The sequence below is a fragment of the Gossypium raimondii genome, chromosome 8, assembly GCF_025698545.1.
Source record: "Gossypium raimondii isolate GPD5lz chromosome 8, ASM2569854v1, whole genome shotgun sequence".
Taxonomy (NCBI): domain Eukaryota; kingdom Viridiplantae; phylum Streptophyta; class Magnoliopsida; order Malvales; family Malvaceae; genus Gossypium; species Gossypium raimondii.
Genome location: NC_068572.1, coordinates 61590923 through 61604857, shown reverse-complemented (window position 1 = coordinate 61604857; position 13935 = coordinate 61590923). Strand labels below are relative to the sequence as shown.

Below are 13935 nucleotides of genomic sequence, written 5' to 3'. Positions count from 1 at the left end.
GATTCCCAGCCACGCAGTGAACTCGCTTTTTTTATTTTATATAATTTAGTTATCGTTTAGAAAAGTCGAAGCGAAATTTCAGAAAATATTACTTTTTAAAAAAAAGAAGCAGAAGAAACAAAAGGAAGGGGAGCGAACAAAAAAGAGTAAGGAAAAGCAGTACTTTGATCGCCAGCCCTAGAAGGTACGGACACAAGGGTTTTACAGATCCTTAAAACGCAAATTTGCATTTTCTCGAGAAAATTTCTCATCATTTGATTCGGTTTTTTCTTCGTTAAGGATGGTCGTAGTTTTTCTTTTCTCAGTTTTAGTTTGATCTGTGCTTTATTGGTTGAAATGATGCTGATCTCTTTAGTTATCGAGAAAATAAATGAGAAGGATGTATTGTTATATTGGTTTTTTTTTTCTCGAAAGGTTTCGAGTGATAGTGGCGGCCATAGGAGATCTAATGTTTTCTCGCATTTTCTCGGCAATCAAAGGCAGCTTAAAATTATAATTTATATGAAAAAGTTCAGCTTATTGTTTAGTTTATTGTATTTTTTTTCTCATGAAACACAGAAAGAGCAAAGCTTTTTAGAGAATGCTCCATTCTGTATTGTTTGCTATTTTCTCTTTCATTTTTTAATTTATTTTCCGGTTTTTCGTCTTTTAAACTTTTTAAGCGTATTACTGTTTTTGTTTTTAGCGATTCTACATCCATTGTGCAACATATGTTCTTCATCGCCGATTTAAGATTCTTTTTGCGACGCTCTTTGTTTAAGTACTGTGATTTTTAGTACATAACAGTTTGCTTTGAGCTACTGGTTAATCCTATCTTCCTTTTTGTAAATAGATCCTTACAAATCTAGAACTTAGAAATATATACAAACACGTGTATATTATGTTCTTTAGATTATGGCTGCTTATTAAATCAAGTAGAAAGAAATTATTTACCTATTAGATTGGAACCTGCTTTTAAACATATAGAATATGTAATCTTCTATATAGTCAAAATCTGAAGATTTATGTGATTATATTTATTGTTAGTGCGTCTTTAGGAAATGTTCTGATTCTTTAATACATGTGATACAGTTAACCCATGCACCAGCTGCTTGTATAAAAAGCTTTACATTTTGCAAAAGAAGGGATTTCAGCACGAAATTGAAGTTGTTTTTAAAAACCATGGTTGCCACTGCTGTGACATCGGCGTTTTTCCCAGTCACTTCTTCACCTGACTCCTCTGACTCGAAAAACAAGAAGCTCGGAAGCATCAAGTCGAAGCCATCGGTTTCTTCTGGAAGTTTGCAAGTCAAGGCAAATGCTCAAGCACCTCCGAAAATAAACGGTACCGTGGCGGTGACGACTTCCGTGGAAGGTTCCAAGAACGATGACGGTGCAAGTTCCCCTCCTCCCAGGACGTTTATCAACCAGTTACCTGATTGGAGCATGCTTCTTGCTGCTATCACAACCATTTTCTTGGCTGCTGAGAAGCAGTGGATGATGCTTGATTGGAAGCCGAGGCGGCCTGACATGGTCATTGATCCGTTTGGCATAGGGAAGATTGTTCAGGATGGTCTTGTTTTCAGTCAGAACTTCTCGATTAGATCATATGAGATAGGCGCTGATCAAACAGCATCCATAGAGACACTAATGAATCATTTACAGGTAGAGTTACAGTTATTTGGCTAGTATGTTTGAACAATGAACATTGGGAAACAGGATTAACATTTATTGGTTTCTTTTGTAGAGATATGGCATAAGCTTGAGTGTTAGTTAATACATCTCACTTTTTGGCAGGAAACAGCCATAAATCATTGTCGAAGTGCTGGACTGCTTGGAGAGGGTTTTGGTGCAACACCTGAGATGTGCAAGAAGAACCTAATATGGGTTGTCACACGGATGCAAGTTGTGGTTGATCGCTATCCTACTTGGTAAGACATGCTTTTTTGCTCATGATTATAGCAACAATTCATGATAAGCCACTTTTGCTCTACAGTATGGCTGTGGCATGTCTTTTGATACTAACTAGTTCAGTTCTTGAATTCCGGCAATATTCTGTATTATACAAATGATCTGTATCACATCTGGCGGACTTGTGTTTGTTTCATTAAAACTTGGATTTATGTTATTGTTTAAGCTTTTAAAGGTTAAGATATGAAGTTGAAGACAATTAAGGCTAGCCCCCAGCAATGAATAACATAAGAAAGATAAACCTGATACGCTTCTTTGTTTAATGGGATTCCCTATTTAATACTAAGAACGGGACCTTAACTTGTCATTTTTGTTAATGTTAATACTTCCCCTCTAATTGTGATTTAGGTACCTATGCACTATATTGTTTTAAGCACTTGGCAAGTTATTGGTGTTGACAATAACATTCACTTAACTGATATTAGCTTGGCATTAGGGCTTGTTTCAAAAATAATAATAATAACGAAGAAGTTGGCCTAAAATAGTTATTTTTAGCAAGGTATGTACTTGTTGGAGCACCGTTCTTTTTTGTATGTCACAAAATTAGTAGTTCTGGAGGTATTAAGAGTATATAGAAATATTATTATTATTTTGGTTAAGTGTATGTATATATTAATGAACATTGAACTTATTTTTGTCGGTCTTGCAGGGGTGATGTTGTTCAAGTCGACACTTGGGTCAGTGCATCGGGGAAGAATGGCATGCGAAGAGATTGGCTTGTCAGCAATAGTGAAACTGGTGAAATTTTAACACGAGCCACAAGGTCGGTTATTGTTTATGAAAGGATCATGACCATATGTTTTTTTTCGTGATGTAACCTGTTGAACTCTAAAATATTTCAAAATTTGTTTTGCTAGCATTTAATATGTTTTCAACCGATACACGAATCGATATTTTGGTTTCCCAGGCCACATCGAATGACTTTTTCCTGACCTTTTTTGGTGTGCTTGCACTTTAATGAACAGTGTTTCATGAGTGACTAATCCCAGTCTCCTCTGTTTTTGTTTTGTTGATCTGCAGTGTATGGGTGATGATGAATAAACTGACTAGAAGGTTATCTAAAATCCCAGAAGAGGTTCGAGGGGAAATAGAACCTTTTTTTATGAATTCAGATCCTGTTCTGGCTGAGGATAGCCAGAAACTAGTGAAACTCGATGACAGCACTGCTGAACACGTGTGCAAAGGTCTAACTGTAAGTCCCCGCTTCCCCTGTTTCTCTTTCATATACTTACAGCGTCTGTCACTTGTAATTGCTGTTATGTTCATTTGTTGCAATTTGTAATAAAGTTTATATCTAATTTGCAGCCTAAATGGAGCGACTTGGATGTCAACCAGCATGTCAATAATGTGAAGTACATTGGCTGGATCCTTGAGGTAGACTCACTCCGGTTGTATTTCAAGGATTTTCTTTTGAACATGCTAACCCTTACCTCTTCGTATCTGAAGATAACAATTAAACGGAAATCATAACTGATTTTTATTTCATATACCTTAATTTTTACCTATGATGTCAAGCTAATATGAAATTGGAATTTTGGTAGAAGTCTTCTTCGGATCTTCACGAGTTAAGTCGTTTATAGTTTGTTGGTTACACGCATTTTAACCGGATGGTAGTATTTGTTGCAGAGTGCTCCATTACCAATCTTGGAGAGTCACGAGCTTTCCGCCATGACTCTGGAGTATAGGAGGGAATGCGGGAGGGACAGCGTGCTGCAGTCACTGACCACTGTGTCTGATTCCAACACGGAAAACGCAGTAAACGTTGGTGAATTTAATTGCCAACATTTGCTCCGACTCGAGGATGGAGCTGAGATTGTGAGAGGCAGGACCCGATGGAGGCCTAAACATGCCGAAAGTTCTGCTAACATGGATCAAATTACCGCAGAAAGGACATAGAAATCCGAGTAATCTCATTGCTGTGTGTAGTATCTATCGTGCTCTTTTCGGATTTATATACATATATTCCTTATGATTATTAGTCTTCCTTTGAGAAAAAAAAGGGGTTGTAATTAGGCTTGTTTAAGAGTCGGGTTTTCGTACATAGCCTTGTAAGGCTCAGCTCGTATGACCCGAGCCTCGGACACGGATTTTGTGAATTCGGGCCTGTGCCCTAACCAGCATAGGCTCTGTCCACGGAAAGGTGGTTCTGCTTTTGAAAAATTGAATAGCCATGTGAGATGGCTCTCTCCCTACATTATGGGCTTAGAGACCGGGTAGTTTAGGATAAAATTTATCTTTAATTTGGGAGGATTTGTATATTTTTTTTGCCTTTATTTTAACCTAAATTTGCTTATAATTATTTGGTTTTATATTTAGGTATTGAGTCAATGAAGTTTTTAAATTTTAAAATGTTTTGATTGGCTTACTTTGACAAAGCATTGTATCAACCAATTTTTTTAGATCAAATGTAAGCCCTTGTGTAACTATTGCATGCATGTTAGAAAAAAAAAACAAAAATTCACTTAAATTTTGGTGAGGTGTTTATTTTTTTTAAGGTATATATGCGTTTATAAATTGATTTATGTACTTAAATGTAATTCATGTGACTGGTTGCATTTAGAGGTTTGCATGGACTGGGCTGGGTTCAACTAAAAATTTAGGCTCATTTGTTAGGCTTGAGCTTGACTCGACCTAAAAAATAGGCTTAAAATTTTGCCTAAGCTTGACCTAAATAAAAATGCTAAAACCCAGGCCCGACTTGGTCCTACCATATTAATTTTTATATTATTTTTATATAATTTTAAAATATATATAATATATCAAAAATATTAAAAACATCAAAATACATATTTCTCAAGAAATTGAAAATAAACTTTAAAATATCAAAATACTAAAACATCAAAATACATATTTCTCAACAAATTGAAAATAAGCTTTAAAAATATGCATACTTAAATAACACTAAGATAGATGCAACTTAACAAGCAAATGCCTCTAAAGTAATAACAGAATTAACAAATGTCTTTAAAATAATAACAAAATTAACAATAAGTTTTATACAATATCCAAACAATAACAACAAAATAGTAGCAAATGGCTGTAAAATAGGGAGAAAACAACAAGAAAATAATATTAAAAAACAGAAAAAAACATAATTTTTTTGTCCTTTAGTGAATTTGGGCTGGGCTCAAGGCCAAAAATGCCTTACTTGAGGCCTGACCTATTTTTTAAACGGGCTTTACTTTTTTGTCCAAACTCATTTTTTGGACCTATATTTTTTTCTAAACTCTCTTACATTTTGGGCTGACCTTTGGGCTGGGCCGGGTAGCCCGACCCATGAGCAAGTCTAGTTGCATTCAAAATCAAATAAAGGGGTTAAATTAATTTTTAAGTTCATCATTTCGAATTGGTAAAAAAATAGAAAATTGAGATAAAACGGTAATTGAATTTGTTTTTATTTTTATTTTTAGCATTTTATTAATATTTTAATTATTTAGTTAATGATTGTTGGATTGATAATTAAACTAATTAAATCAAGAATTAGTGGTTTGACAAGTTCGATCACTAGTTTAATTTTTAAAATATTGCATTTAATATACAATATTAAAATATTACATTTAATATATGCAGGTAAGCAAACGAAAGAATTTGATTGATGCATAGTGATATTTTGAAATTGATATCTTTGAATTTTAAATTGTTTTTTCACTATCACAAGTTGGCTTCCTTAGGGAGGTGTCTTATCACCCAAAAGTTCTTTATATTGTAACAGCTTTTGAATTCACCTAATCGGGGCGGAGATTGAACTAGTTGAATAATCCATTTTTATTGCTTGGACCACATTGAGATTATCTATATGGATCAAAATTCTCTCCAACCCCTGTTCTTTTAATAGAGTTAATTAGGCTATTCAAAACACCCCATAACTCGGTATCAAAGACTGAGCATTCTCCCAAAGAGTGATTAAATTCTACAAATTCATTCCCCTAGGTGGTTTCTCGTCACTTCCCCAATGGACGCATAGCCTGTAATCAAATTAATAGCACTGCTAGGTGAACACAATTATTTGATAAATGATACATTTGAATGGAAGTATTTTGTTGATTTAGATCCTCCTTAAGTGTGGACCAAAACTGTCTCGCCCAAGTAACAGTGACTTTAATAATCTCAGAAGCTTTCCACGTAAGGCTTTGAAAGACAAAAAAAATTCCTATTCTTCCAAATGTGCCACAAAACAATACCAAATAAACTTGCACAGCTGACATCCATAGAGTCCAACAACTCACGAGATTGTAGGTTGGATAGCAATGAAAATTATTTAATAAATTAACAATGAATATTTTTAACTAGGATGAAATTTTATCATGTATCTTAAGTTATATTTTAAAAATTAAAAATAATTAAATATGACGTGACAAAATCTCATCCATATATTAAATTACAAATTTTATCACTTATGTACAAAATAATTACTTTAATTAAATTAACTATAACTAAAATTAACATTAGTTAACTTCAATTAAACAAATCATCATTTTTTAATAAATAAATTAATGAGTAATTCTTTAACAAAAAAAAAAGCTTAGAGTCCAAGAACTTTAGGATAATCCATCTTTCGAGAAACATGAACGAGTTATATATATATATATATATATATATTGAAATTAATTATTAAATTGATTTGGAAAATAACTATTTAATAATACATGCATGTAATTTCAACAAATGCATGCATGTTCACGTATGGGAAAACGTGTAAGGGCTTTAATATCAAATTAAATATTTACACGTCTTAATAATCTTTTACACGATTTTATATTCTTCAATAATAATATATAATTGTACTAAAATTCGATATTTTTATTATATTAATTAAAAAAATATTTTTTCAATATATACTTAATTGGTTAATTTTTTAAATCAAATAAATAATTAAATATTTTAATTTATTCAAAATTTTACCTAAATTTATGAAAATGTATAAAGTGTTAAAAGCAAATTTTAATCAATTTTATTAGGGCTAGAAGTACATTGATACGTTGCACATTTTACAACAAAACATATAGAAGTGGATATAATGTAAGACAAGCAAACTAGTATAATAAAGGGACTAGAAACTAAACCAATTTTATTCATTAAACCTCCAAATTTTTAAAATTTTTTTAATCAAGTCCTTAAAAGCTTAATACCAAAATCCGTCATTGTACCTACATATATATATATATAGCAGACCAAATAATTTTCCTTCTATTATAAAGAGTAAGCACTCAATAACCCAATGAGACAACTCGAGTTCGGGTCCCAAAAAAATATTATTAAAAAGAACCGTCACGAACCTTAAAAGAAAGTTACGTGAACCATAACACGAACATAAATAATACCTTAATTTAAAAAAATAATTATTTTAATTATTGATCAACAATCACATGCACATGAAATAAAGAAGGGTTTAATTAATCCACACCATCATGAAATTGGATTTTCACATGATTTGGCATCAATCCCTAATTATAATAGTAAGTTGAGTGCATGCATGCAATGCACTAATTCACTTTTGTCAATTAATATTATTTTGTTTGCAATTTATGTCTCAATTCAGTCTTCCATCGAGCATGCTTCAATGTCATTATTTTATCCAAATCTTGAATCTAAATGTGTCACCATATTTAATTTTAATTAGCATTAGATTTTAAATTAGTCCCTAAACTCTAAATTATTTCTTTTAAGTCCTTATAGTAATAGTATCGTATAAATTAAGTTCTTTTGTTAACTTAATTGTCAATTTAGAACATGTTTAAAACACGTTGATTAAATTTAAATGCATCGGTACTTTTTACATGGACAAATCAGTGACGGTTTCAAGGTTAAGTCCCTTTAACTTTTTTTTGAAATCACAAGTTAATATAATAAGAAAATTACACTTTTGACCCTTAAAAATGTATAATTCAATTTTGGTCCCTCTAAAATAAGTTTCTAGCTTCATGGCTATGGACAACTTAACATGACGTGTTGTGTAAACAATCATTAAAATTTTTTTAACACATCATATTTAATTTAACCGTGTGATAAGTACACGTGTTTAAAATTGAATATACATATTTTAAATGCAATCAACATCATATTTAAAAATTAGGCTAACCAAAGGACCTGGTTGATTAGATATTTGTACATTACAAAAACTCAATTAAAATGTTTTTGAAATTTAAGACCAATTTTGAATCCAAACTATAATTCAAGGACGTATGGTGAAATTGACCCTATTAATAAATTTCACTGTTTCAAAAAAAAATTAATAATTTAATTTTTTTTTCAAAAATAGAAAAATAAATACTGCTGATTTAAAGCCCAAAACTTTATTCGGCGAAGCCACGTGCGGCAACCGGTTTTGCGGTTTGACTTCAAGGCAGTAAAAAAGAGAGGAAAAAGAACCAAACGAACAGTCAATCGACACGTGCCAGACATTCCAACATATAGCACGTGCTTGTCGGAGATTTAATTTTTTGTTTCTTGTGTTGACTTAATAATGACTTGTACATTTAGGTCCCACGTGTTCTTTTGTTTGACCTTCTTACCCCTTCATTTACGAGATAAAGCTTATTTAGTCACTAAATTTGATAACATTTCCAGCTTGGTCCTTAAACTTGGATCGAGTAAGATATAGCGATGTGACACTCTGAAATTGTGCCATGCCATCACTTAAAGTATTTTTTAAAAAATTATATAATTTTTTTAAAAAATAAATTATTATAAATATAAATAAATTATATATATTTAAATTTTCTAGTGATGATATGGATAATATTATCATATTTTAATGGAATTCAAATTCAAGAATCAAACTAGGGAAAATTGTCAAGTTCCAAGTAGTGGTGTAAATGAAACATTGGTGCTCGTAAGTTATTTTAGTTTGACTTGAAAAAAAAATTTTGAATTCAATTTAATAATTATCGAGCCAAACTTGAGCTCAAACAACTCGAACTATCGTTAGAGCTGAATTCAAGCATTATAATACTCAACTCGAACAACTCGCGAGCTTGATCAAAATTTTCCTTTATAACGTATTTTTATATTATTAAAATTACATTTTTCTCTTGGAATGCAATTTTTAATGTGTATAACAATATGTGCTTAAAATATTACAAATATATTACGTTTGCATGACACAAAGTTATTAACCCAAATCACAAAAATTCAAAAGAAAAAGTAAAGAAGGCTAAAGATGAAATTAGTAGTCCCAAATTGGGGCAACATTTTCTATTGATTGGTAAGCACTTTTGACGAAAATTTCAACCCTTTTTTCTATTTCAAGCACCCTAATAATTATATAGAACATGATAATAAAATAGTCAAAATGTAATATAATTTAATAAAAATAATATAAATATGTTAACATTTCAAATTTTATATAATATATATGATATTTTAATCACAATTTAATAAAAGGATCATTTGCACTAAAAGTCTTTAAACTATTATCGAAATTTTTAATTGATCCGAAACTTTATAACGTTTTAATTTCAATAATCATTGAAAATTTTTAGGCTCGAACTTGGACTTAACCCAAATAAATCATTTTACTTTTTAAAAATATTAACTTTATATTTTTATATTTTTATAATTAAATATAAATAAAAATATTTCAAAATTATTTAATTGAAATTTGATCTGATCGCCGGTTTTTGGTTTAACTAATTTGATTATCGATCAAACAATAAATAAATAAATTATTAAAAAATATAATCCAATTCAACTGGTTCGGTTTTCGATATTTATAAGTTCCAAGCTGTTAGTTTAGAAGTTGATTCAATTTCTTTATCTGGACTAAAATACCCAAAGGCGGATTTTAATAAAGGCCAAGGGGGCTTTGGCCCCCTAAAATTTTTAGATAATTTTATTGCTCTCTTGAAACTTTTAGAAAATTTTAATTAGGTCTCTCTCAAATTTTTGAAAATTCTAATTAACCACACAAATTCTTTTATAATTTTAATTAGAGCCCTTAATATTTTTTTTTTCAAAATAAATTCTCATTTAACTCTTAAATTTTTTAAAAAATTTACTAAGCCTTAAAATTTAATCCCAAGATCCATGATTGAATATATCAACTAATTTTTGATCCATTAAATTTGACCGACTTATCCAATCTAATTCTAACAACATTGTATTAAACCGGTTTTATATAATTTGAAATTAAACTAAAATAGGGATGGAATCTTTTAATAAAAAGTCGAAAAATATAATAATATGCACGGATTATACGGTCTAAAATTGATTGAATGAACCGAAAAAGTGCTCGAAATTCCATGATGCTCATGTAACTACTTGAACCGATCCCGATCCAACGGTCCAACTCCCACGTGTCTTGTGCCCATTGGCTTCACAATTAATCTTCTTCTTCCATCATTGTTTCATCCTTTTTGTATATAAAAGCCGTAATCCCCTGAGCTTTTTCTTATTTTGCAAAGAGTTTCAGTTTTTCTTTTTCTTTTTAATGCAAAAACGCCAGCTTTTTAAGAGAGAGATATGGTATTGAAAGAAGAACCGAAGTCACCGGAAAGTGACGTCACCAGCATGAGTTTCGAGGAGACGAAGCTGACTTTAGGATTGCCAGGGGAGGGACGATCGTCGGCGGGAGCTGTAAAGTGTTCTGCAAAACGTGGCTTCGTTGAGACCGTAGTCGATCTTAAAGTCGGGAGTTCTGGTAACTGCATGCCTGGTGGACGTGATGACACTACTACTGTTATCGATTCCGGTGCCGGAAAACCTCCTCCCGCCAAGTAAGTACAGCGAGACCTTTTTTTTTTCTTGAACTGTTTTTTAAAAAGGTTGCAATTTCAAAATAATAAAATTAAATTAAATAAATTTCGAAAGTTTTTTTTCCACCTTGAAAATTATATGTTTTTTTGCTATAATAAATGGTATTAATTTTTCACCTCTTGACTTGCTAGTAATATATAAAATTAGGTTCAGAAAAAAAAACCTAAAAAAAATTATAGTTAATTATTTGTTTTATTAAACATATAATTGAAAAAATCACAAAAATTTCAATTATTTTATTTTATTTTGAAAAATATGTAAATATTTTTATTTAAATTTCTTCTATTTTCAGTTAAATTAGATTGAATTATGAGCATTAATCATGCATATATAAAATTACTTGGTATATTTCATAAGAAGGATCAAAAGAGTACCACATCCAACCCCATGGTGTGTTCAACGCTCCAAGTATAGCTTGAATTTGAATTGCGCTAATCATATTTGTTGTTCGAGTTTTGTCCTGTTCTTATAATTCACTAAAAAAAATAACACATCTCATTAGTTACACTAAAAAAGTTAATTATTAAAAAAATCATCAACTTAGCAATAGATTTATTAAAAGTTCCTCACTTTTAATAATAGATATTATTTTAAGGATAATTGTATTTATTTTTATAAAAAATTAGAAAAACATTTACACATTTCAACACATAATATTGTGATTTTATATCATTTTAATCAAAGCCAATTTTGTTATTATATCATTTTTAAAATTTTGTTACATTTTCACCAACAAAATCTAATATATATAAATATATAACATAATATTTTGTTTAGAAAAAAAAAAACAGATTTATGATTTTATTTTGTGTAATTAACTGTACTTATGTGGGTATTGAAGGGAACAAGTAGTGGGTTGGCCACCAGTGAGATCAAGTAGAAAGAAGGCTATAAATGAGAGGTTTAGGTATGTGAAAGTAGCCATGGATGGAGCTCCATTTCTTCGCAAAGTAAACTTACAATGTTACTCTAGTTACAACCAGCTCTTGAAAGATTTCGACAACTTATTCGATTGTGAGTATTATGATAATTCATTTATGTACAGTTTTATGCATCATCAATGAATCAAATGCTAATACGTTATTAAAAACCTTTAAAACTTATCGAGGGATTTCTACTTCTTTGGAAGCTGTTGGATCTTTCAATATGTGCAATATTCCGGTCGTAATGACGAATTTAGAAAATCTTTTAAGAGGGACTGAAATTCGAATTATAAATTTTTGAAAGGTTAAAAAATATACATTTTATTATATATTAATTTATAATTTCATCATTTTTGAAAAGGACTAAACATATTTTTATTTCATTTTTGCAGGCTAAAGTATAAAATTAGCTTATATAAATTTATAATGTAATAATTTATAGGGGGAGGCCTGTGGTTGCCTACCAATTGGAGTTTTGTCTCTGGACATTGACAAGAGCTTAAATACCAGTGGTTGTCTAAAGAGGCAACAAGTTTAACAAAATGGAAATGCTTTGTTGGAATGAACCGTGTAGGGCGTGCGATCATCTACTAAGGAAATGTGAGCATTTGCACGCATGATCCATTCCAACGAGGCACTCCCACTCTGATAAGTCTATTGCATTTTCAAGCACTTGGGTTCTGGTTAAAGCTGGAAGATAAAGCATTAACATGGGATAATAATGAACATTTTAAAGAACCTATTAACCTCTTGAAGGAATCGAAAATCTCTCTTAACAACATAATATGGTTGATTGATGATACATGGAATTATATTGGGTCGCAATATAACGATGGTGATGATGGTTTAGGTAGTAATAAAGAGGAAAGCAAGCTTATGGATGTGGTAAAAAGAATGGAGTATGTACCAACTTATGAAGATAAAGACGATGATTGGATGTTAGTTGGAGATGTTCCTTGGAAGTAAGTTTATTTATTTTTTTAATTATGTCTTAATAAAAATTGCTATATATTATTTATTGTTTGTTTGTTGTACATTTAATATATTGTTTTCTTTTAGTATTCAACGATTTTTCAAAGTTCTATCATATGATTTAAAACCTTTCCTTTACGAGGAGGTTTTAATTTTTTAAAAAAATTCTCTAAATTTTTTGAAAATTTTAATTAAATGTCCTAAAACTTAATAGCACATTCTATCACTGAGTTTTGAGTTCCAACTTAGATTATAAAACCTTGATAAAGCATTGAACCTTAAATGTAAACATGCAAGGACAGAAGTCCAAACCCCCGCATGTACGCTGGCTTGAGAAAAGCATCTTGAAACTCGATTATCACATTTTATATCTAAATTAATTATTTGTAATCTCTATTTTTGATTGAAATAGAATGTTCGTAGAGTCATGTAAGCGTATCCGTTTGATGAAATGCTCAGATCCTACTGTCTTCACCTTAGGTAATTATATATACATATACATGAATCTTTATTTCATTGATTATAGTATTCTTAGACTTGATCACTTATTTAATTTAATTGATGCAGCATCAAAGGGCTGTTCTTCTTCCTCTTCTCCAAAATGTTGAATCCCAAGCTGAGTTCATAGTGAGTGTGGTTTATATATATGTATGTATGTATGGTAACCCCTTGTAATTATGTTAGATTCCAAGAATAAATTTGTGCCTTTAATATAAAACTTTAATCATGTTCCACAACTGAGTTTTTATTATTGGATATCATTATTTTGCATATTTTAAATGATTTGTTTATTTATTTATGTATTTTTCAATCCAAAGAAAAACCAAAGTTAGATTTGATAGAAAATATATATGTCTGACAAAAATAATAAATTTTTAAAAATAAGAAAATGAAAATTAATAAAAGATATTAAAAAGTAAGAGTGATTAAAAAATAAAATTATGTGTTATTATTTAATTAAAATTGATAGGTAAGGAGTTATTTTGGTGGTTAAAAAAGATATAGTTAGTTTGATTGGTATGGATATTGCTTTTAATGTAGGAGGATGTATGTTCGAGTGCATTAAAATGTATTATCATTTTATTTATGGATTGAGTAGGAGCTATGAGTAATTTTAAATTTTATTTTATAAATTAATTTTTTATCTTCCTTAATTAACTCGTAATTCTAAATAATATTTTCTAAAATAGTATATAGAAATATGGATTTGAATAATTATTATTTAAAAGCTATCATGTACAATTTGGGTTGTTCATTAGGCCATAATAAGGGTGAAAATATTTTATTAACATTTTAACTTTTAATGTTTATGTTTGGGTTTTTGGGAAAAAAGAAA

General features: G+C 30.2%; 2 protein-coding genes across 2 annotated transcripts; both read left to right on the top strand.

Moving 5' to 3' along the window:
• The first annotated feature begins 25 nt into the window (after window positions 1-25).
• On the top strand, window positions 26-4299 carry LOC105792884 (palmitoyl-acyl carrier protein thioesterase, chloroplastic). The gene is made up of 7 exons (XM_012621717.2): window positions 26-184; window positions 1072-1644; window positions 1777-1910; window positions 2600-2713; window positions 2971-3142; window positions 3256-3324; window positions 3577-4299. The coding sequence occupies exons 2-7, from the start codon at window positions 1162-1164 to the stop codon at window positions 3844-3846; spliced, it is 1242 nt and encodes a 413-aa protein (XP_012477171.1). The 5' UTR covers window positions 26-184; window positions 1072-1161; the 3' UTR covers window positions 3847-4299.
• A 6048-nt stretch (window positions 4300-10347) lies between these two features.
• On the top strand, window positions 10348-13379 carry LOC105792882 (auxin-responsive protein IAA1). The gene is made up of 5 exons (XM_012621716.2): window positions 10348-10664; window positions 11546-11718; window positions 12478-12589; window positions 13012-13079; window positions 13167-13379. The coding sequence occupies exons 1-5, from the start codon at window positions 10411-10413 to the stop codon at window positions 13205-13207; spliced, it is 648 nt and encodes a 215-aa protein (XP_012477170.1). The 5' UTR covers window positions 10348-10410; the 3' UTR covers window positions 13208-13379.
• Window positions 13380-13935: the final 556 nt, after the last annotated feature.